This window comes from Tamandua tetradactyla, chromosome 7 (assembly GCF_023851605.1).
Source record: "Tamandua tetradactyla isolate mTamTet1 chromosome 7, mTamTet1.pri, whole genome shotgun sequence".
NCBI lineage: Eukaryota > Metazoa > Chordata > Mammalia > Pilosa > Myrmecophagidae > Tamandua > Tamandua tetradactyla.
The window spans coordinates 170,902,152-170,927,005 of record NC_135333.1 but is presented as its reverse complement, the minus strand read 5'-3'; the positions used below and the strand labels follow the sequence as shown (position 1 = coordinate 170,927,005).

At 38.6% G+C, this 24,854-nt stretch overlaps 1 protein-coding gene across 1 annotated transcript in view; it reads right to left on the bottom strand.

Moving 5' to 3' along the window:
- The window catches only part of ANO4 (anoctamin 4), a 445,798-nt gene that overhangs the window by 181,203 nt on the left and 239,741 nt on the right, over positions 1-24,854 (bottom strand). The window contains exon 7 of the mRNA XM_077168293.1: positions 9,226-9,330. Within this exon, the coding sequence (XP_077024408.1) occupies positions 9,226-9,330 (105 nt within the window). The remainder of the gene's footprint in view (positions 1-9,225; positions 9,331-24,854) is intronic.

Here is a 24,854-nt window from a genome sequence, read left to right as displayed (position 1 = left end):
GATGTTCTTCTCTGGTGCACATGGAACTTTCTCCAGGATGGATCATATGCTGGGATACACACTGAGTCTTTATAAACTTAATAAGATTGAAGTTATCCAAAGCACTTTCTGTGTGTTATTGTTATATCACAACAGAATAAAGGTGGAAATTAATAATCACCAAGGAACTAAGCTTTCACAAATATATAGAGATTAAACAACACACCCTTAAATAATCAGTGGGTCAAGGAAGAAATTGCTAGAAAAATCGGTAAATGTCTGGAGAAGAAAGATAATGAGAGTATGACATATCAAAGCTCATGGGACGCAGCAAAGGCAATGCTAAGAGGGAGATTTATTGCCCCAAATGCCTATACTAAAAAAGAAGAATGAACAAAGTTTGAGGATTTAACTGCTCACCTGGAGAATTTCGAGAAAGAACAGCAAGCTAACCCCAAACCAAATAAAAGAAGATAAATAATAAAGACTAAAGCAGAAATAAACAAACTGGAGAATAATATAACAATAGAAAGAATCAACAAAATTAAAAATCGGTTCTTTGAGAAAATCAGTAAAATTGAGGGTCTGCTAGCTAGACTAATGATGAAAAAAAAGAGAGAGGATACAAATAAACAAAATCAGAAATGAGAGGAGGGGTTTTACCACAGATAACAAAGAAATTTTAAAAGTCATAAGAGGATATTATGAATAACTATATGCCAGCAAACTAAACAACGTAGATGAAATGGACACATTCCTAGAAACACATGATTTACCTATACTAACTCGAGAAGAAATTGAAGATCTCAACAAACCAATTACAAGTAAAGAGATTCAATCCGTCATTAAAAATCTCCCCACACATACAAAAAACCCAGGACCAGATGGCTTCACTGGAGAATTTTATCAAACATTTCAAAAAGAACTAATGCCAATCCTGTTCAAACTCTTCCAAAAACCTGGGGAAAAAGGAATGATACCTAACTCATTTTATGAAGCTAACATCACTCTAATTCCAAAATCAGATAAAGACGATGCAAGAAAAGGAAACTACAGACCAACCTCCTTAATGAGCATAGATGCAAAAATTCTTAAAAAATACTAACAAATCATATTCAATGCCACATTAAAAGAATTATACATCATGACCAAGTGGGATTCATACCAGGAATGCAAGGGTGGTTCATTATAAGAAAACCAATTAACATAATACAGTACATTAACAAATTGAAAGGGAAAAAAATCACATGATCATATCAATTGATGCCGAAAAGCATATGACAAAATCCAGCATCCTTTTTGTTAAAAACACTTCAAAAGTTAGGAATCGAAGGAAACTTTCTCATTATCATAAAGGGTATATATGAAAAACCCGTCATACTTAATAGTGAGAAACTGAAAGCATTCCCCCAAGATTGAGAATAGACAAGAACGTCCCTTGTCACCATTATTATTCAACATTGTATTAGAAGTATTGGCTGGAGCAATTAAACAGGAGAAAGAAATAAAAGATATCCAAATAGGAAAGAAAGAAGTAAAACTTTCATTATTTGCAGAAGACACCAATCTTATATTTAGAAAATCCTGAGACATCTACAGTAAAACTACTTGAGCTAATAAACAAATTCATCAAAGTGGCAGGATACAAGATTAATGTACAAAAATCAGTAATGTTTCTATACACACGCAATGACCTATCTGAGGTGACAGCTAAGGAAAAAATTCTATTCAAAATAGCGACCAGAAGAATTAGGTCTCTAGGAATAAGCTGAACCAGGGATGTCAAGGGCTTATACACACAAAATTACAAAAAAGTCCTAAAAGAAATAAAAAGTGACATAAATAGATGGAAAGATATGCCCTGCTCACGGATAGGAAAGTTGAATACTGTGAAGATATCAATTCTATCTAAATTGACTTAAAGATTCAATGCAATACAATAAAAATCTCAATAACCTACTTTGAAGACTTGGAAAAGCTGATTATCAAATTTACATGGAAGGGAAATAGACAATGAATAGCTAAAGATATCCTAAAAAAGAAAAGCAAAGTAGGAAGACTATCACATCCTGACTTGAAAGCTTACAATAAAATCACAGTGGTCTAAACAGCATGGTACTGTCACAAAGATAGAAGGACTGACCAGTGCAATAGAATTGAGAGTGCAGAGATTGACCACTAAATTTATGGACATTTGGTTTTCAATAAGGCCCCCAAACCATGGCGGAGACCCGGGTTTGATTACCGGTGCCTGCCCATGTTAAAAAAAAAAAAAAGAAAAGAAAAAGGCCCCCAAATATACTGAACCGGGACAGAAAAGTCTTTTCAATAAATGGGCATGGGAGAACTGGACTTCAAAAGCCAAAAGTATGAGAGAGGACCCCTACCTTACACCATATACAAAAATTAATTCAAAATGAATTAAAGACCTACATGTAAGAGCCAGTACCATAAAACTTCTAGAAGAAAATGTAGGGAAACATCTTCAAGATCTAGTAATAGGAGGTAGCTTCTTAAACTTTATACCTAAAGCACAAACTGAGAAGAAAAAAATAGACAAATGGGAATTCCTTAAGATCAAGAGCTTCTGTGCCTCAAAGGACTTTGTTAAAATGGTGAAGAGGCAGCCAACTCAATGGGAGAAAATATTCGGAAACCACATATTGGATAAAGGCTTGATATCCTGTGAACATAAAGAAATTACACAGCTCACCAACAAAAGAACAAACAACCAATTATAAAATGGGCAGAGGAAATGAATTGGCACTTTTCTGAAGAGCAAATACAAAAGGCTAAAAACACATGAAGAGTTGCTTTTCTTCATTGTCTATAAGGGAAACGCAAATTAAGAACAATGAGACATCACCTCACACCTATGAGAATGGCTGCTATTAAATAAATAGGAAACCATAAATGTTGGAGAGGATGTGGAGAAACTAGAACACTTATTCACTGTTGGTGGGAATGTATAATGGTTCAACCACTGTGGAAATCAGTTTGCCAATTCCTTAGAAAACTAAATATTCAGTTGCCCTATGACCCGGCAATACTGATATTCTGTATATACCCAGAGGAGTTGAGGACAGTGATGCAAACAGACATTTGCACACCAATGTTCATAGCAGCATTATTCTCAAATGCCAAGAGGTGGAAAGAATCCAGGTGCTCATCAACACACGAGTGGATAAACAAAATGTGGTCTATACACCTAATGGAATAGTATGCAGCAGTAAGATGAGATGAGGTCCCAAAACCTTTTGAGATGTGGACAAAACTTGAGGACAAAACGCTCAAACAAGTCAGACACAAAAGAACAGAAACTCTGATTCTGCTATTTTTGACTCTGGTAAGGTCTCCAGTGTTTTGGTGCAGCTAGAAGGGAAAATCTGAGATGACGAAATGGTAACCCATGACAAACTCTGGGACCTGGTCTGTAGCTGCCTGTTGAAGTGTGCTTTGAAAATTACTGCTTTTTTTCTTTCTTTACTTTGTGTGTGTATGTGTGTGTGCGTAAATATATATATAATATGTTATATTTTACCAAACAAATGGTAAAAAACTATAGGCAGCTATAATAATATTCGATAAAATAAACTCCTGAAATCAAAAATTGGAAAACGTTTAGTAACATAGCTCACTACCATAGCAAAGATGATATTTGTAATAACTTTCTACTTGATATTCTGAGAACACACACAGTTTTGATAGTTAAGCCAATGGTATATCTTAAATGGTATTTAAGATAGTGTTTAATATTCAGTATCTAGGAAACTCTGATATCTGTATCCATAGATTTTTTTCCTTCTTTGCTTTAGTTTTAAATTGGTTTTCTGAAACATAGTGTACAAACAGGCTTTACAATGATTACTTAGATATTTTATTTAAATATGCCTGTGGATAAGCTAACTAAGATATCCATTTTAGTGGTTGAGAGTTTCATATCTTAATTGTAAAATTATTTGGATCTTCATATTTTCCTGAAATCAGAAAAATGTTTAGTAACATAGGTCATTACTATAGCAATGTAGATATTTATAATAATTTTCTACTTGATATTTTAAGAACATACAGTTTTGACAGCTGATCAAGTGGTATTTAAGTTAGTGTTTAATGCTTAGAATTTAAGAACTTTGCTGCTATCTGTATTTCTAGATTTTTCCCTTAATTAAGTTGCCTTAATTTTAAATTGGCTTATGAAACTTACTGTACAAACACAGGCTTTACAATGTTTATTTGGTAACTTTATTGAAATATGACTATGGTTAAGCTAACTCAGATATCCATTTTTGGTGGTTCTAAGCATACTGTTTGTTTTCCTAAATAAAAATATTTTTAAAAGGTAAAATAATATAAGTGAACAACAACAAATAGAAAGCTGGGGTTCTAATTGTTATGGATCCGACAGCAGGACTCTATCTTTAAGATCCAACATATGCATCTGCAAAAAGAAAATAAAACCAACCATTAAAACAATAACCAGGAAATTAAAAAAAAAATGTGTGGCCCTTTAAAAAAATCACTCAATGGCACTTTCTGGCTCAACGGTAATGATGGTTCCAGGACAGAGCCCAGAGCGCAGGGGACCGCATGGCACACTCCCCGCAGGGCCAGGAGACTGGCTTGTTCCCGGGACACCGTGCTTCTCGGGCAAAACTTCCTGTGCAACTGCTTCCTTCTTGAGAAAAAATGGACACCCTGGCTGCTTCTGCGGGGCAGATGATGAAGGTACCTCATGCCCAACCCTGCGGACGGCATTTAGAGAAGAACCACGTGCCTAGACCAGGTGTTTTCACACCATGAAACAAGGTCAGTGGAGTCAGCCAAGACCTTGGAAGCTGGCTGGCCGTAATGTCCTCTTCCTTAAAGAGCAGAGTTTTGGATTGAGACAGGGTTGGCCTGGTACCTTCTCCAAGCTCTAGCATCTTCGTCTTTTGCATGGGGTCCATGCCATTTACTGCCCCGAGCCCTGCAAGGAGTGAAGGGGGAGGCGGAGGCCCACCCGGACAGCGCTGCCCACACCCGGCCCTACCCGAAGGGCATTTACTATAGTTATGTCCCTTTTACAGGTGTGAAGACTGTGGCACATACAGGTGCAATAAAATAATATACGTAAAAGGTCAACCAGAGCTGCTGGATAAGATTATACACTTCATATATATCAGTTCCCCCTCCATCTTGCCAAGTCTTCCCCTCTGACGGTAAGGGTTAAAAATAAAACTGGAAATCAGGGCTCAAGAAATTGGGCTCAAAAGAACTCGTTCAATATCAGTAAGAAACGGCCAAGTGTCACCGCAGCCCAGACCAACACCTCTGCAGCTACAGTCACACGGCTCACTCAGGACATGGACAGGCGCGGAGCTCAGGCCACAGGATGACAAGCCCACAGCGCTCCAACCCCCGCGTTCCCAGGCTGGGCAAAAGTAACAATTTTACAGCAAGAAATAAAAGGCTCAGCGGAACCCCTGGATGAGCACTTCTCCGTGTATTTCACCGCGGTCTGCTAACGTGACAAACGCATGTGCGGACACACGCAAATGCGCCTGCTTCTCGGACCACAGACCTCCAGGACGTGGCTCTCAGTCGAATTCAGGATGAAAGATTTAACAACATTTATTTCTCAAAAAAAAAAAAGCCCAGATCTTAAAACACTGGTGATTAAAATGTAGTTTTTAAAGTTATAAATGATATAATTGTATGTAATAAAGCAAGCGTGCTAAATCTTTACACTGTAAATTTACACCGGTGTAAATCTTTTCAAGTATCTTACGAAGCAAACTCAGTCAAGAGTAAGAATTACCTGCAACTTTGTCATCATGACACAAGTTAAGTTTGCTCTGCGAGCCCATCCCGCTGGGCTGCTGGACGATCTCCTTTCTGTCATCACTGACACATCACTGTCCTACCTTGTGTATCCAGGATCATGCGGGGGACCCGGGGGTTGGGGAAAGAGCAGTCTCCAAGCTTTATAAGCTACTGCTGTGCCGCCCACTTTCCAAGTGCACTCATTCACTCACGTTTTCACCCAATACTTATTGATTGGCCATTATACTCCATGTTTGAGGCACTGAGCATACCGCAAAGAAACAGGAAGACAGACTGCCACCTTTCCAGTGTCTTCAAAGTTCTCTGAATTCTAGAGGATTCACCACACCCTAGAACTGGAAATCTCTGCTGTGGCTGGAGCTCAGATGCCTTCAGGTGCAGCCTCCCAGGAACACAGCGCGGCAGTGACCTCCTTTCCACCCATCCCACCAGAAACCATGCTGCCTCTGCATGACACTTTGCAGGAGTCGCTCTTAGGATATCCCTCATTCTCCCTCTTTGCTTCTTTTCATGGTATCCAACAATCAGCCCCTCTGAAGCTCAGGCTTTCCGAAAACAAAAGCCAGGAATTTAAGGCAATAAAAAAATGCTTAATCAAAGGAGGTCCAGGGACCTGGCTGCCATCTGGGGTGGGGAGTGAAGAGTGAGGAGGGAGAGGGAGGGAAAAACAACATCAAGGGAGCACACACACATGCAAATAAACACTCTCATGCATTAAATTGCCACTTAGAAGTGACCTTGTCTCAGAAAGCCAGTGAGCTGTTCTCACTTTGAACAAGGACAAGATGGGATCTGGATTGGAGCCTGCACCAAATTATGTCATCACTGCTTTAAAGCACTGTGCGTAGTACTGTGCCAGGCACATGACAGATGCTCCCCAGATATGTGATGGGAGGATGGACAGATGGACAGATGGATAAAACAACTTCCTTTCACTCTTAAATGCTGTACATCGTTATCGTGGACACTGACAAGCGATGGGCATGCCAGCCAACCTGACACGGCTTCACGTGAACAGATGAGGCTGTGCTGAGGGAATAAGCACTATAGGAAAAATATGTAAACATATTTTACAATGCAGAAGAACAGTGGAGACATTCTTGCATCAAGATGTAGCAATATAAGATTTAAAAACTCCAAGACAGTTCATTTTTCCTGATTAATTTTATTTAGCAGCACAAGAGCTGATCCGTGGTTAAATACTGACCGCATCACACATTGATCATACACTGTTTGGGAGACACACTCGGCTTTTTTCAACTGTAAAGTGGAGAAACTAGTGTTTCTTATTAGTTCTGGTTGTTCGGATGACAATAGATAGCATGTGAAAACACGTGGGCTGGCCATTGCGTAAGTCATGTTTGAAACAAACATTTCAAACAAATACAGTCAAGTTTGAAACAACCCCCCCCACCCCAATGCACACACACACAGACTTCTGGATTGATCTTGAAGGTCAAACATCTATGGTCACAAAATTCTAAGAAAACTGAAATTTTCCCATCAACTTGGTAATCTGTGTGGAGGACAGAAGGAGTTACACTGATGTCTGAAGTAACCCTTTTGAGGTTTTCTATAGGCAATAATCTAAGGTACAGTCCCTTCAAGAACCAAGGTCTGTGTTTTGTTTTGTTTACAAAGAATGAGTTGAATACTTTGATTACGTCTGGAACTTAGGTGAAGACTGAAGGTAGGTGAATGGCCCAAGTATTTCCCACCAAAAATGACTTAGGAGAGACAGCTTCACAAATCTACTCTGCATAAGACCCTTTCTTCAACAAGATAATAAATCAGTTAGTTCCAAAGCATTGAACAACTTACAAACCTACAAGAAACTTGACTGGCATCTTTAAAGTGAATCCTTTTTCTCATATTTAAGCTTACACTTCATAAACTTGTCCTTCTTTATCTGTTCATAAAGCTACCATTCAAAACTACAGAACAGTTAGCATCAAATACACAAATGTATCTTTGAGATCTGCCAATAAAAATAACTATAAAATGAGTCCCTATTAAGCACTTAGGCCATTTTGACATAAATTCTCCAGCCGCAAAAAGATTTAAGTTCTTCACCAGCGCTTGTATAGAAGTCAATTTCTATGCTTTATTGAAAATTTTAAAAAATCCTTTAAGTACTACATAATCTGTCATCTTTCAAGTGAAATGAAACAATTGCATAATTTTAAAACTTTCCTTATAAAGTTACTTTCTTTTCAATTCTACTAATTTGATTTTGATTCTTCTGGGGAAATTTTGTCTCATTTATTCATTAACCTAATATGAAGGGACTGTCCAACCAGAACAAATAACTTTTCCTCTTATATTCTTTAGGAAAAGTAGCCACATCGTCCATTTCAGGCTCTTTCAACTCAGTGTGCTTAAATTCTGTACTGTGCATTTTCATGAAGGAATTAAATGAAGAGTAAGAGCACCTTAAATCTGCTCTGGCCTGAACTGTTTATCGTGTGACCTTGTCACTTAATTTCTTCCACTGTCAATTATTCCACTTGTAAAGCGGAGATATTGATTCTCCCATAAGGTCAAGAAGACACCATAATGACAAATGGGAATAGCAGCTATAAAAATGCTTTAAATTCTTCATAAGAATGGAGATACGCAATGTCTCAAAACTGAGAGTAGAACCCAAATAACGCAGTGGTTCTTTATATAACGCTTTTCAAAACTAAATCCCTCTAATCCAATACTAGACAATAGCATTTGATATTTCAGGAGAAGCACCATTATCTTAAAGTAGAGCTAGATAACACAAATGTTAATCACTTAGTATGTTACTCATACGCAATGCAAATTTCTAACAGGTAAATGTACAGATTATGATACTATTCTAAGTGAAAACTATAAAACGCAAATAAAATAGTGTGAGAAGTCCAAACCTTGATTAATCAGAATGCTCAGAAAAGTAGGGTAAACTGGGACTTGGCTAATAGTCAATGACTCCAGACACTCGCGTTAGAGAATAAATGTCTGATTTCAATTTACTCTATCAACATTTATTTCTTACTCTTTACATTTGAGTGGAGGAACAGTATTCTGGTTTCTGACAGACTTTTCTTGGTTTGATTATGATTAATCAAAGAATCTTAAAAAAAAAAGAAAAAACAATACCCAAAGATTTTGTTAATTTTATAGCATGCGAAATTTGCAGAGTATATAATGCCACTACAGTTTTTACACTAGGCATCTTCAAACACCCCAGTATGATATGGCGCCATTTCACACATTAAACCCCATTTTATTAAGATCTACTCCTATCTCAAAATAATTTCTCATGGTATCTTTTTAAGGAAGTCATTTTATTTATTTATTTTAAGAGTGGCATCCAAGGTTTCTGGTTTGAATACCCCTCGCAAGGATTATTACAGTTTCTCCTTTCATGGTGAATTTAAAATTTGAGAGACTTACTTTCTTGTATTGCATTAAGAATCTCTGAAAAGTCCACATCACTCTTTGGGCCGTCAGGTAGTATTTGCATATCCAGCTGGTAGCTTTGCAAATCCACAACTCCCTCTAGAGAAACGAAAGATATTCATGGGGTTTGCACTGATTATCAGAGAATCCAAGTATCAGGGTGCAAGGAGAAACAATGTCAGCATCCAAAGTGAACAGCCAGCTGGTTTGCCAATGATCCTCCCTCTTGGACAAATTACTTAAAAAAGAAAAGGGATCTTAGTAGCCATTTGCTTCTTTTAGAACCAGAGGTTCAGTTGTCAATTTTATTTCCAATGCGAAAATGTGTTCTATTATTTTTTTTAACAATGCCATTTCAGAGTATTTATTGGTAGTTTCTGGATGAAGAATATGACAGCTTAGCCTCTACCCAAGGGCAAAGAAAACTATCTCCAACTTCCACATGGATAAAAAGTGATACCCAATGCAAACACTTTATGATACAATCTTCCTTAAAACTGTAATAATTTATTCTTAGGGAAGCATTTAATATTCTGGATGTCACAGAACAATAAGTATTGCTATACTTTTTTCTCAAAATTGGACTCTCCCATTACATTATTTACTTTTCAATTATTCCAGAATCTTTTTATTTATTCCATGGAGTAACTAAACCTCTTTTATAAGACTTGCCTGATAAAGTTGTGATGTATTCTAAAGAAAGGTAGATGTTTTTAATGCCATTCCTTTAGAACATTTATGGAAAACAAAGAAGCCACAATGTAAAAAATATCTCTATCAGTAACAATAATAAGCCTCTAAATACTACAGAAAGTTACCCTTACCAACAGCATCTCCAGTTTTTAGGGGTCTGGAAAGGGGGGGGGTGGCTAAAAGCCAGTGCTAAAATAAATGCTCTAAAACTTCCAAACATTTGTAGAAATAATCCTTCCATAAACCCGGGAATTATTCTTAGCTGTGGATAACATTTAGGTTACAGCCCTAAAACTCAAGAATAAGAGCAGCCTTACAGAGAGAGCTGTCACAGGAGGGAACCAGGCACAAGTGACTTGTTATAAGAAGGTAAGCTTCCAGTGCGCAGGGACTTTTCATGCTATGACCCAGAACTGAGAACAGGGTGTGGGTCTCGGCAAATGTAAGCTGAGGGAGTGCACAAGGCTGCGCAGTAATTGTGAAACAAACGCATCACGGTTTAGCTATACTGCTAAACTCAGAACTCAGATTCTGGAGTCAGACACACCAACATTCACACTCTCATTTGTTGACAGGGATCCTCTCTAAACCTGAGTCTTCTCATGAATGAAAGAGAGACGATGATAGTCTGGCCGAGGAGCCAGGAGGGTTAGGTGAGATAATGCTGCAAAGTTCTTGGCTGTCACACAGCACTTGATAAATGGAAGTCATGACTATTATCCCCAAACCAATAAGAAAACAACAGTAGCATTTATACCCAGAATATGTGGCTACTGAATAACGAGGAGAAAGCCCCAGCCAGCTCCCAGGAAGCCCAGCGTCCTGACGGTGGAACAGCACACGTCCCACTGCAAAGTCTGAAGTTACCTGGGGGACTCAACTTCTCAGATCAGACAGAACAAAGATGGCTTTCTGCAGGTCCAGGATTAAATGGGTTATTCAAGTTTTCATCCATGCCAGTTATTTCAAATGGGTAGGGAAAAGTTTTGATGCTTTTCAACCCCGCCAAAGGCTAGTCTCTTTTATTCTGTTCAGGAGCCAACCTCATAGTGATAACAAGGACATGAAAATTAGCAAGCATACCCGATACCCCTATGGGCTCAGGAATATCCATTTTTCATTTATCAGTTCATGTCATCTTTACTGCCCCCGGAAAGGGAGGGTCAGCGACGTGCAGCGATTTGCCCAAGTCACCCGGTAGTTTCTACTAGTGGTCAAGACGGACTGCCCGTACTTGCTGGTAACTAATCCTTCATTCCACCCAGATCTGAGCGGTCACAAGTTCAGGCTAGTGTTTGGGTTTATCAGATATTTCCATGTTTTATTACTTCAGGTCAGGGAAAAAACATTATTTAACCTAAGAAGCAAATGGCTCCCTAAGTAGACTACCAAAAACAGCTCAATTTGTTTACCTGGTATTTGTCATAGTCAGATATTTATGAATACTAAATAACTATAATTTAATAACTAAAATTGTATAGGTTTTAAATACTTTTTTTAAAGCTGAAGATAGTATAAGAAGTAGAAGAAGGGGCATAAAGGAGGCATGCAGGTCATTAAATTCTGTCTTTAAAATTAAAGAATATTGAATGACATGGGGGAAATGTTCAAAATATAATGAAAAAAGTGAGGAAGGTAGACACAAGGACAGAGTTGTAAATATATCTGAAGCATATTTTAAAACACCCAGCCAATTATATTACCAGAAAAAAAAGTAACAGGAAGAAAATTCTTCAAATAGGTATAAAAGTGATCTCTGAGCTAATGGGTACATTTTGTTTTAGTCTTGATCTTTTCTATGTTTTTCACAGTAAACATAAAATATTTTTAAAACTTTCAAGTCACTTTTATAACTGTAAAGTGTAGGATAATAATCAAGAATTTAGAGTCCAGGAATCAAGACTTAAAACATAAATTCTATAGACATCAAACTGCAGATATGAAATAATCAAATTACTATAAAAGATTTTCTAAATTAATGCAGCTTGCAAAATGCATAAATCAAAGAGTCCCAAACTATAAGAGGCAACATCTAGTTAAGCATCAAGAATATATTTAGAGTCCCTGATATATAAGGCTTTTTCTTCCACTGCCCTAAAAGAAATAGAAAAAATAAACTTTCACAGAGGATAACATAACGGTCTGGATCCTGCCAGTAAGCCATTCATTAGTCTAACGTGACAAAACGGGGATAATGTAAAACAAGGACTTTTAGAAACTTTTGTAAATGGAGAGTGACCCTTGAGCAAGGCCGTTTTCAAATGAATCCTTTAGCACAATTGCCACCTTTGGCACACACTGCCCAAATGAAGGAGGCTAAAAAAAGTCGAATGTCTACTTTGTACTTTTGATTATTTACTTATTTATGTATTTATTATTATAGGGTTTTGATGTTATTTCTAGTAAGTTGAGAATCTGAGCTTTTCCCATGTCATGGATTCCTCTGCCTTTGGAATAAAGCTCTGAAAAGCATAAAGCTCTGAAAAACTAGACAAGATGATGAGAATGGCATGATTTCAACTAAAGATTCTTTAAAATAAAATAGAAGCCAATTGGGCCTCCAGAGTTGCTATTCAACTACGTGCAATCCCAAGGAAACTAAGGAATACATTACATTAAAGAGGGAAGCTACAGAGATTCCTAAAAATACTTAAAACATACTGAACAATTTTAAAAGATAAAAAATAGCTACACAAATTCAGGTGACATCGAAATTTGCCTTTATCTTTTCTCATTCTTGATGGTTAGGACATATTATATTCTTCTCTTAATCATGATTCTCAGTAAAGCTGAAAGTAATTCAAATCAACGTAACCTTAAAAACAGCACTTACATTTAAAAGATCTTCTAGCTGAACAAACAAAATTTTAAAATCATCTCAGATTTGCACAGATTTTAGCTAAATGCTTATATATAAGAGGAACAACAACAAAAAGAGTGCGAAACATGAGTTTTTTTAGCAGCAAATATGTCATTGCCTCTGCCTATAGAAATCTTCCTACTTTCAAGGACCACCTCAAATACCTTTTGCTTCATGAAGCATTTCTTGACCATGGACAGTTAAATGCCATTTTTCTATCCAGTGAATCCACACAGTGATCTATTCTTATCTTCTCTATGGTACACGTTACTATAAAAATAGGGTAGGTAAAATACCTCAAATACCTTTTGCTTCATGAAGCATTTCTTGACCATGGACAGTTAAATGCCATTTTTCTATCCAGTGAATCCACACAGTGATCTATTCTTATCTTCTCTATGGTACCCGTTACTATAAAAAATAGGGTAGGTAAAATACCTAGCACACCGTGGAGGAGACAGAAGATATGAGTTCCTTGTTCTCTGTAATTACATTTCTTAGCCATGTCTATTGTCCTCAACTAGAGAGTAACATGTTTAAAGCCCAGGAACAAATTGCAGCCAACTTTGTATGCCCTACAGAACCTAGAAGTTCAGCATATTTGTTGCCAAATGAATGCTCTTTGACTACAATTTCACATTGCTACCAATAGTGACAAAACAGACAAAGAAAATGCCATTTTTCCTTCCTGGTCCACAATTAGAAGACACCTTGATAGGCTATTTGTAGATTACTCTCAAAAATATATTCTAGATCATATATCTGCTTTCTGTGCAAGATATTCTTTCTAAATTTTATCAACTAAATGGATTTAAAAATCTCAAAGTGCGGAAGGGTGCACTGTATGATGAAAATCAGCAGTGGTCAACCCCACCCCATCCTCATCCTTAGTGCTGTTCTCCCAGTATGACCACTTTGAACAGTGTTTGTTTTCTTTTAGATACTGTGGTGGTGTGAAGCTGTATGTGCCCCAAGAAAACATCTTCTTAAATCTAATCCATCCCTGTGGGTGTGAACCACTGTAGGTAGGACCTTTAGATGAGGCTCCTTCAGTGAAGGCGTGGCCCACCTCATCGAGGATCAATCTCAATTCTGGTGCTGCAGTCCTTTGTAAGAGAGTGAAATTCAGACAGAGAGAGAGTCACAGGAAGCAAGAGCTGGAAGAGAAGGAGGAGACCAGGAGATGCCGCCATATGCCTTGCCATGTGACAGAGGAGCCAAGGATCACCAGCAGCCAGTCCAGAATCCCACCGTCTTCGGGGAGAAAGCTTTCCCGTGATACCTTGATTTGGATCTTTTCCCAGCCTCAAAATCATGGGTGAATAAACTCCCATTGTTTAAACGGAACCATTTCAGGGAACAGGAGGTTGGGTGCTGCTATGGCAAATACCAAAAATGAGGAAATGGCTTTGGAATTGAGTAATTAGTAGAAGCTGGATGAACTGGGAGGCACTTCACAGAAAGAGCCCAGACTTCTTTGCAGAGACTGTTGGTAGAAATATAGATGCTAAAGATACTTCCAATGAGGCCTTAGAGGAAAATGATGGATGTGTTACTGGAAACTGGAGGGAAGGAAGTCCTTGTTTTAAAGTCGCAGAGAATATGGCGACACTGAGTTCTGACATTGCATAGAAGGAAACTGAGTCCTGATGTTGCATGGAAGGCAGAACTTGAAAGTGATCAGTTTGGATACTTAGCCAAAGAGATTTTCAGGTTAAATGTGGAAAGTGTAGTCTCAACTCCCTGCAGCTTATGGTAATATGCAAGAAGAAAGGGTTAATCTGAGAATTGAACTCCTTGGCACAAAGACAGCAAAATCTGCTTTAGAAAATTCTGAGCCTCTGATAAACAAGTCCCAGAGAAGAGTGCTCCATGTGGGGACTTGACTGAACATGGAACCAAGCAACCATTTTGGGGAAGTCAGGATTGAGAATGCAGTTATCCAGGAAAGATCCATGAAGGCTCTATCATCTGATGGTTTGACGCCTGTGAACTACATGCAAGGCCAATAAGTTTTCTGCATAATTTGTATGAATGGAACCACTGCCAGACTGGACTAAAAGGAACAGAGAAGGCGCAAATTGAAAGAAGAATAAGTTTAAGGGCAGAGCCTGGGAGCTGAGGACTGGAGGCGTCTTCTCAGACCAAGAGAGCGGTCCATCCACCTGTGGGGAAAGGGTGAGTCTTCCCAGGCATGTGGGGAGGGCAGGCCTTCTACCCCAATTTTCGAGAACAGTGCCCCCATCCCAGGGCTCAGAGATAGTGGAGCTGTGCCCCCACTTTTTGGGAGAGCAGGGCCACTGCAGAAATTTTGGAAGGGGTGAGGCTGCTGTTTCATCAGGCCCAGAGGACAAAATGTCATTCCATAGATGACTCAGATTTTGAAATCTAATGACATGTGTCCCGCAGGGTTTTGGAATTCTTTGGGACCCCTGAACCCTGTTTCCTTTCCCATTTCTCCCTATGGGAATGGGAATGTTTACCCTATGCCTGTCCCTCCACTGGCCATTGGAAGCAGATAATTTGTTCTGTAGGTTCCACAAGCAGAGGGGACTGTGTCCCAGGACAGACCACACCCAAACCGATGATGATGATTTTGTCCCCAGCATTGTTGGGGAACCATGGCTGAAATGGCTTAAGGCTTTTGGGATATTGTGATGGAATTAATATATTTTACATACAGAAAGAACATGTCTTTTGGGACCCAGAGGGTGGAGTGTGGTGGCTTGAAGCTGTTTGTATGCTCAGAAAACATGTTCTTAAATACACTGCATCCCTGTGGGTGTGAACCCACTGTAAAGAGAACCTTCTGATGAGGCTACTTCAGTGAAGGTGTGACCCACCTCAATCAGGATGGGTCTTAAGCCTATTTCAGGAATCCTTTACAAGAGAATGAAATTCAGACAGAGAAATAAAACTACAGGAAGCAAGAAGCTGAACCTGGAAGAGGAAGAAGGGGCCCGGAGAAGCTGCCATGCACCAGAGAACCAAGGATGGACAGCTGCCTGCCCGAAGACAGCCATCTTCGGAGAGAAAGTGTCGCCTCGAGGATGCCATGACTTGGACATTTTCCCAGCCTCTAAACCATGAGCAAATAAATTCCCATTGTTTAAGCTGAACCATTGTTACGGTATTTGCTTGAGCAGCCTAGGAAATTAAAACAGATACCTCCATTTGCTTATTGCATTGTACTTGTTTTATCAATTTTATATATTACTTATTGTTTTCTGCTCTGATACGTAAAATACAGCTTAATTACTGTGACTCTCCACTTGCCCTCCACCACCCATGTACTTCAATCATTACTCTTTGTTATCCTATTAGGTTTCTTTAATTTTGTAACTTTAAATAAATCACTTATAATTCAACTTCCTCTTCCAGCAAATATAGACAATTTTCTACTCATCAATTAACACAGCGTGGCTTTGACTGCAGGTTTTCGACTATACGAACATGGATTTGAATTCTGTTCCTATGTGACCTTAAGCTGTCAAATAAGAAGCTTCATTTTCCTTATCTGTAAAAGAGAGAGATGGTAACCTTTTATAGAGGGTCTAGTAAAAATTATAGATAAGTGATTTGGTCCATAGTGTTAAGGCAATCCACTAAGAATTTTATGTGACATATTCCTTCTCTGCAAAATGCAGGGCCTAATCGAGTTTAGAGACCAAACTAAACAAGAAAACTAATTTTAAAAACAAGCCTATAGTTTGGACATACTACATTTATTCCAAGTTGAAACAGAAATAAAGAACAGTCTGACAAATCAAATCTTACTTAGTCCCTATAAAGCAAAAGGTGGGAAATCTGTAAGGTAGGCTTAAGGGGACAAATACTGTTTTTTGCAATTTCCTCACAATAAATAAATGATGCTAGATATAAGCATCTGTCTAGTTATTGGTAGTTCCTGTCCTGAGACATTGGAATTCACAAATGTAGTCTTTTTTTTTTTTTTTACAGACTAGGCAGCAGTGATATTTCAAAACTTGAGCAAAATATCTAAAATAAATTCTAACATGTAGTACTTTTGGAGTTAACAGGCTGCAAAGATATCAATTTTGAAACTGGGGGTTTTGTTCTGAACTCTCTAGAAGTGAATTCAGTACTCCTATGATGATATTAAGATGGAAAATGGTATTAAGAAAGGCGGGAGGTACATTCTGTTTCCTTTATACATTCCCTGCAGTCATCCAGTGCCCAAGATGTATCTTGGAAGAAAGAAGGAAATGAATTCAGTCCTTCTGGAGGACCCTGAATTTAGAAAACCTAAGCTTTATGCATAAGACAGTTCGTAGGTTCTGGAAAGCCTTTCCATCTCTGTTTCTTGACTTCATTTATAATGCTTACCAAAATCTTTTTAAGGTGCCATAAGCTAAAAAGGCTTCACAGTAGAGGATGCTCCATAAATATTACTGTAAAAAGACATGAGAGTTACGTTCTTTCAAATCATTAGTGCTGCCTAACTATAATCTAGAGATACAGCCCTTCATTATTTTGCAGAAGAAAGCTTGGCTCTTTTTAGCAGGAATAAATGGCTTGGTTCACCCACTGTAATCACTATAATGCTAATAGATATTCTCTCAAATGATTAACACTGAGTAGTCCTCAGGACCCAATTCTGTGCAAAGTAGAGAACCACATTTGGCTAATAGCAGGCAGATATTTCTCAGGTCCAAAATGGGATAATCATCCCACTGGCCAGTAGTGGCTGACCAACAAAACTGGATCCACATTTCTGAGAACTGGCACAATCGTTTCTCCTTGGCTATAATGCATTCCTGCACTGAAAGTTCCAAAGAGGGTCTGAATTCTGAAGTGCAGCACTCCGGAAGGTAAAAGGATTTGTGAATCATGCAAGCAGGCTCTGGGGTATCTTCCAGTCTCGACACTGAGGTCTGTTGCTATGCAGACAGGAACTCTCGCAGAGGAGGGGAAGAGAGGAACAGGGAGGGCTATGCCATGGAAACTGTGAGACTGCCAGCTTCACTACAATGTCTTTTCCTCTCTGACTCACATGTTAACCCTGGGTATCATGAAAGACTTGAGACAAATGTATGGCGTATGGCCCTGGCAAGACTGTAAGCTTCAGGAGGGCAGGAGCCCACATCTTAAGCATCTGCCTCTCAGCTCTGACTCAGTGCATTTAGCATGGCAGAAGTTCACTGTTCACTGACTACCACAGTTAAGGGCTTAGGCTTTTAAGCTCTAACTCCACTAGTTATAGTTGTGTGATCTTGAGCTTGCTAGCTATTTAAGTCTCTTCAAGCCTCACTTTCCTCACCTGCAAAATGAAAAACAGTACTGTCTCATGAAGCTATTATTAAAGTTGAAAGGAATTTTCTACTTTGGAACAGCTACCTTGAATTCCATTTGGAATTGGGGAGTAGTAGAATCATAATTTCCACTATTGAATGATTAATGAATTAAGCTTAGTGTGGAGTGCTCAAAACAGGGTCCTGGACCCAGCTTTTTTCATTAATACACTATTTCAACTTGGTTAATTTATTCTTCACCTCTGTGTCGCAGTTTCTTCAAATGAGGGAGTTGGACTAGGTGACCTAAGGCTTTCTCTAGCGCCAAAATGCCATGACTTCAGCATCTCAACCACAAGGAATTAGAAACCAGAAATTTTTTTGCAACAGCATAGAGAGTTGAAAGGGCTTATGTGCATTTATCGTTTCATTCTATGCAGAGAAATGTGCCATATTAAGAAATACAGATATCAGCCCCTCACTTCCTAATATTCCACTTCCTAAAGATAAAATCATTTTAAATAGCTCTGGGTAGAGGACACGTTTTTAAATTCCATAAAACACTATCATCTTTCCAGAAATTAATCATTTGGTTCTCTTTGTGGCTTTTCTTCAATCATGTTTTATGCTATAAAGGTTGTCAAAAGATTTTTCAGAAAAAATTTCCTCAGTGAATCAGCTAGGTCAAAACATGTGTACATGTCCCTCAGCAAAGGGAAAGAAAATGCAAATGCCTAAGGAAAGAATTTGGTATGTATTTTTAGAAAACAGTTTTGTTACTCAGCAAATGATAGCAGTGGGGCACAGATATGAAGCCCCACATTTGCTAAGGCCCAAAATAGCTTCTTTTCCTAAGCACCCCCTATTTACTAAATTCACATCACACATCTAAAAAAATCCACTTAAAGAGGAAGAAAGTCAAATGAAGGATGATCAGTGATGTACTAAGCCACAGCGCTGACTGCTCTGAAGGACGCCAAATCACCTTCAAGGCAGTGAGAAATAAAGCAGAAGTCTCAATCGGCCCTCGTACCTTCTCTTCCTCGTACCTTCTCTTCCAGCCACACCAGAATTCATTTCCAAAATGGGAAACCAAATGCATCATCTCATTCAAGTTTCAGATCTTTCAAGAGAAGAAGTCAGATTTTTAGGTTCAATCAACGAGCTTAAGACACCCCTCTCAATAAAATGGCTGTTTTCAGATAGGGTGATGAGAAAACACCAAAATTTCACACTCATCGATTCATGCTCATCCCCATGAAAAAAGTGAATTGATACAATGAAGAAAACAAGAAATTAAAGACAGAGGTTCTAGTCTACGTTTATCAATTACTCGTTTTGTAGCTTTGGGCAAGTAATTTCATTTCCCGTAAAATAGGAAACTCTACCCCACAGCACCGCTGTGAGAACTAAATGAGATAGAGAAGAAACATTTGTGAAAGCTCTCTGGGAACAGTGGAGCATTATCTAACCATAAGGGGCTGTTATCTTGATTATTAAAGTTCTAAAGATGGCCCATACATTTACTTTTTCTAGTAAATTGCTCCTCTCCCCACAGCCTCTGGTTTTAAGGGGTGAAACAGGATGTGAAAGACTTGCTGAGTGGAGTCTGTTCCCCAATTGAAGACTAGGCCTTGACATGAGGGCTAGAAAGTAATCTTTGAAGCTGAGTTTAACAGGAATGAGTTCATAATATCTGAACCAGAAAAAGGAAGGATGAAAAATCAAGGTCTAGTGCAGAATAAAAAAAAGAAAGAAGCTACCAAATGGAACAGTGTTACATAGAAAAAAGTGATTACCCATTCGAGTGGCTGGGTTTTCAATAGAAGACAACTGGTCCTTTCTTCAAAATGGGCTTCTTATGCCAAGGTCTTAACTAGTACAGGGTTTTAATTTACATTTTCCAAGCTTGGAAAATTCCAAGCTCCCAGGTCATCTGAAGAAGATAACAGCCTGTTGAATGAGGGGCCAGGCTTTGGAATCAAACCAGATGAGCTGGAATCTTGCTTTCATCACCTGTGATCTTGAGCAAGTTACTTAAACTTCTCTATGCCTTAGTTTCCCCATTCATAAAATAAGAATAATTGCATGGGAATTAAATGAAATAATGAATGCAAACAGATGAGCAGGTTGGGAATATGGTACTGTTTAACAAACTGTAGCTATAATTTTACTATTGTCAAACTACTTATGTAATGTCGTGTCTGCAGAGAGTACTCTAATTATTCTCATGCGCTGGGAATAACAAAGGCTAGAGTTCTTCTCCTGTGAAAAGGAATGTGTTCCAGGATTTAAATCCCATATCTCTATAAGGGAGGAGTAAACATGTACAAAGGAGAAAAGGGCCACTTAGGTTCTAAAGGAGAGATTAAAGGAATCATGTTGGGAATTACTTGAAAAAGTATAAGACCTATCAGCAAAACATCTTTTACAAATCTAGAAGAGAACAAACAGCATATTCTGTGACTAATATCACTTGTCCTGGACTGTATAACAGGCCTAACAAATAAGAGAAAAGCAAAGAAGAAATATTTTCAACTTCACAAGGCTTCCAATTCCACTTTATATGGCATAATCATTGAACTGGGATAATTTGATCCAAATCTGCTAAGCTTTAGTTTCAAATTCAAAAAATTGCAATCAGTGTCTCAATTTACTCTGCTGCTGATCTTTAACTGATCCCAAGCCTAGAGCCATTTAATATGTTTATTATTAGCCTATCAAGGGTAAGGGAAAAAAGCCATTAATTATGAGTAGCTAAAGGATAAGTTCCAAATGAAGTCGATACACAAGAGAAAACATTGGAAACTATCAGGAAGAGAAGTCACGCAAACACCAGAAGATGCACAGCTCCTGTGTCAGAACAGCGAGACGAGAGACCCTGGAATTTGTGCTGTAGCACAAGTTATACAGTGCAGTGACTGAGCAAGAAATGCCCCTGGGAAACATGCCTTTTCAGGATTCTGAATTGTGCCCATGATGATGGTGACGACAAAAATGATCACTCCCCCATATGACTGAGAACCCACTCTGTGCCAAGCATCACCGCGGGCATTTTACATGAATTACTTGATCTAATCCCCATGACAACACTGTGGAGGGTTGTCAGCTAAAACAAATAAATTTCAGGGAACCAAGCTAAATTTGCATTTCAGATAAACAAAGAATAATTTTGCAGTCAGTAGTGTGTCCTAGACAATATTTGGGACAGACTTATACTAAAGAAATAATCATTGTTTTCTGATATTTAAATTTAACTGGGAGCCTGATGTTTAAACCGACAACCCTAACTTGTGAAATAGGTATTAGTATCCTCTTTTACAGATGAGAAACAGATTCAGAAAGAATAGGCAATTTGTCAAGGTGTCATAGGTATCAGGTGACACACTTGGGTTTTAAACTCCAAACAGCAAACTTGTACTCATAATTGGTATATTTTACATCATTTAGCTCAAGTTTCAAAGATCTAGGAGAGAGAGTCCAACTGAACAAAAGAAGACTTGAGCCAAATGATGCAAAAATAGGAAAACTGGTAAGAGCTCATTCATTCCAGATAATCAGGTAGTCCTTTTCTCAGTTTCTGTCGCTTTTCCAAGGTTGATTTCTAGGCTTTCCATCTATATCCTTCAAATGTAAATTGCTTCTTCACTGAATGAAATATTGGTTTCTTTTGCTGACAACAAAAGAATCCGGATGGATTGTCTCTCTTGGTATGGCCGTGAGCTCCCTAAGGTCCATCTTTAGTGGGAATTCTGAGCCATTCAGAAAGGAGGTGTCCTTCAAATGAATATTTGTTAGTAGGTAGTACGTGCTCAGAAATGTTCTTAAAATCAAAGAGAGATAAATGGACTGAAATTGTTTAGGGCTGATAACATGGGAAATCTACAAACTTTCATGCTTAGAAACCAGTCTGAGTGGGCTTTTAGAGAGCACTCTGAAAAGTGGGATTATTAACATCATAAAAAGCAGATGGATGACTTAATAGACTTGATATGACTAAAAGGTCCATGCTGCTTCTAAGATCCATGACTCACCACAAATAAGAAAATCAGTTTTAGAGCTATACTATAATCTCTCTCTATAGAGAATTAGGAGGCATTAGTGTAAGTATGCTAAAAATAAAAAAAGATGGAACTGAAATTGTGTGCTAGCTTGCCAAAATAATATGTTTAAGATTCATTTTTAAAAATATGTTTCCAAGTGTAATTTATTTAAAATAATTTTTAAAATTATAGTTCTGTGTTAACAGGGTTGGCTTTATTTATATTTTCAATCAACACTCAATATGTGTAGGGCTCTATGATAAAATTAAGGATAGATAAATGTAATGATGTGCTTTAAAGGTGAGGGCACTGATTTGATGTATGCTAAATTATCCCATGATAGTACTATAACATTAAGAAAGACTTTAATAACATCTCTTTAATTTTTTATTATTTTAATAACAGCATAGGATGTCAATTCCAGGAAAGGACAAACCAACTTGACTCTGTCTAGGTCAAACAAAAACAAAATATTCTATGCAAATCCAGGCAGTAGTGAAATATTTTCAAAGAGGCAGTAGTGAAATATTCTGTTTCTAAGAGAAGGGTGAGTAGGATAAAAGAGTCTGAACACCATGTTGTTCAAGGAAGAAATGAAGAAACTAGGAAATGTTTCAGTTGGCAAATAGCTTGGGATGAGTTTTTGAACAATTGAAGGAACATCATATGAAAGAAAAAGTAGATATATTCGGTTTAAGTTCAGAATGCAAACCTAGAGCCAGTGAGGGGAATGGATTTTGACAAGCAACAAATAATCACTTGCTCAGAACCCTGTTGTACTGGTTTGAAAAGGTTTATGTACCCTAGAAAAGCCATGTTTTAATCCTAATCCCATTTTATAAAGGCAGCCATTTCTTCTAATCCCTATTCAGTATCGTATATTGGAAACTTTAATTAATTTATTTCCATGGAGATGTGACTCAATCAGTGTGAATATTAAACCTGATTAGTGGAGATATCTCCACCCATTCCAGAAGGGTCTTGATTTGTTTTACTGGAATCCTTTAAAAGAAGAAGCACTTTGGAAAAAGCTAGAGGCAACAAGAGAGAAAGCCATGGGATGACTTGGCCACGAGAAGCAGAGAGTCCACCGGCCAGCGACTTTTGGAGATGAAGAAGGAAAATGCCTCCCAGGGAGAGGAAGCTAGCAGATGAGAGAGGAACCCTGACTGTGTTCGCCATGGGCCTTTCCACTTGAGAGAGAAACCCTGAATGTCATCGGCCTTCTTGAACCAAGGTATCTCTCCCTGGATGCCTTACATTGGACATTTCTATAGACCTGTTTTAATTGGGACATTTTCTTGGCCTTAGAACTGTAAGGCAGCAACTTATTAAATTCCCCTTTTTAAAAGCCATTCCATTCCTGGTATACTGCATTCCGGCAGCTAGCAGACTAGGACCCATACAAGTGGAGGATACAAAGACAAATTGAGTGCACTTCTGGCCTCCCAGGGAGACTCCAATAAGTCTTCCAAGCCTTATTTATGCGGAAATATGGGAGTGGGGGGACAAATTCTGATCAGTAGGATCTACAAAGGCTTCCTGGAGGAACTGGAATTTGAGTTAGATTTTAAGGAATGAGAAGGCTAGAGAGAGATATTTAACGGGGGAAGGGCATTCCACAAAGAGGGGGTCTTGAGCAACAGCAGAGAAATGGAAGCATACAAGACTACTTGAGAAATAGTGAAAAGTTGTGGATGATTACAGTAGACTAAGGCAGGTCGTGGGAGTATAAAAGGAGATAAACCTGGAAGAGCAGGAGAGGTTAAATTGTAGGGGGCTTGGAAAACTGGACTCACGAGATCGTACTTTATTCTGGGCAGCCGTAAGGATTTTAAAGCAGGGGAGGGTGAGAATAGCCAACTTCTCTGGAGGAGGACTTTGGGGTGACATGGTGGATAAATTAGAGAGAGCCACTGAAAGCAACGCCGCACCATGCGAATCCCTCTCACTGGGCTCTCCAGAATTCTCTGCCCATCTTCAGCCTCTTCTCGGACTGTGTCTTCTTCCTGCTGTTATGGAAACCCAGCTCTTCCCCGAGGTCGCTGCTTTGCCTATGGCTCCTCCACACAGCAGCGTTTCTCTCCCACAGCCTGGCACCCTTGGATCTGGAGGAGGGGAGGGTATTTTCCTTGCATCTCCCTGCTCCTTCAAGCCATTCTCCTTGTCTTTCCTCTCAACACTGCCAGCCTTGAAACCCATGTTGTTTTATCATCACCTTCTACCTTCTATATGTGCACTCCTTGTTGCCGCCTAATTTTTTGATGAGGTTAACTCCTGGCTTATTAGCATCTCCCTATATCTGCTGGGTTCTTGATAATTTCAACAAATATAGATAGAGGGATAGGTATAGATACAGATAAAGAGATAGAGATACGATAATCCTTCCCACACACTGGCCTCTCAGTCCTGGGAATTCTCTCCTTCACTGATCCTGCCCGCCACACTAATACATCCACTCATTTCATACCTTGGCCTAGACCCGCCATCACCAATAACAGGACAGGACCCTCCTATCCTGTAATGTCAGTGCCATGAATTCCACCACCTCCTATTTTTTGATGAGGTCCTATTTATCTATTGTTATTTTGTAACTTGTACTTTGGGTATAAAGTATAAGAAACCACTGCCTAACACAAGATCCTGAAGATGCTTCTGTATGTTTTTTCTGGGAGTTTGATAGCTTTTTGAGCCATTATCAGTAGATTTTTGTGTATGGTGAGGGAGGGGTTCTCCTTTTATTTTGCAAATGGGCATTCAGTTTTCCCAGAACCA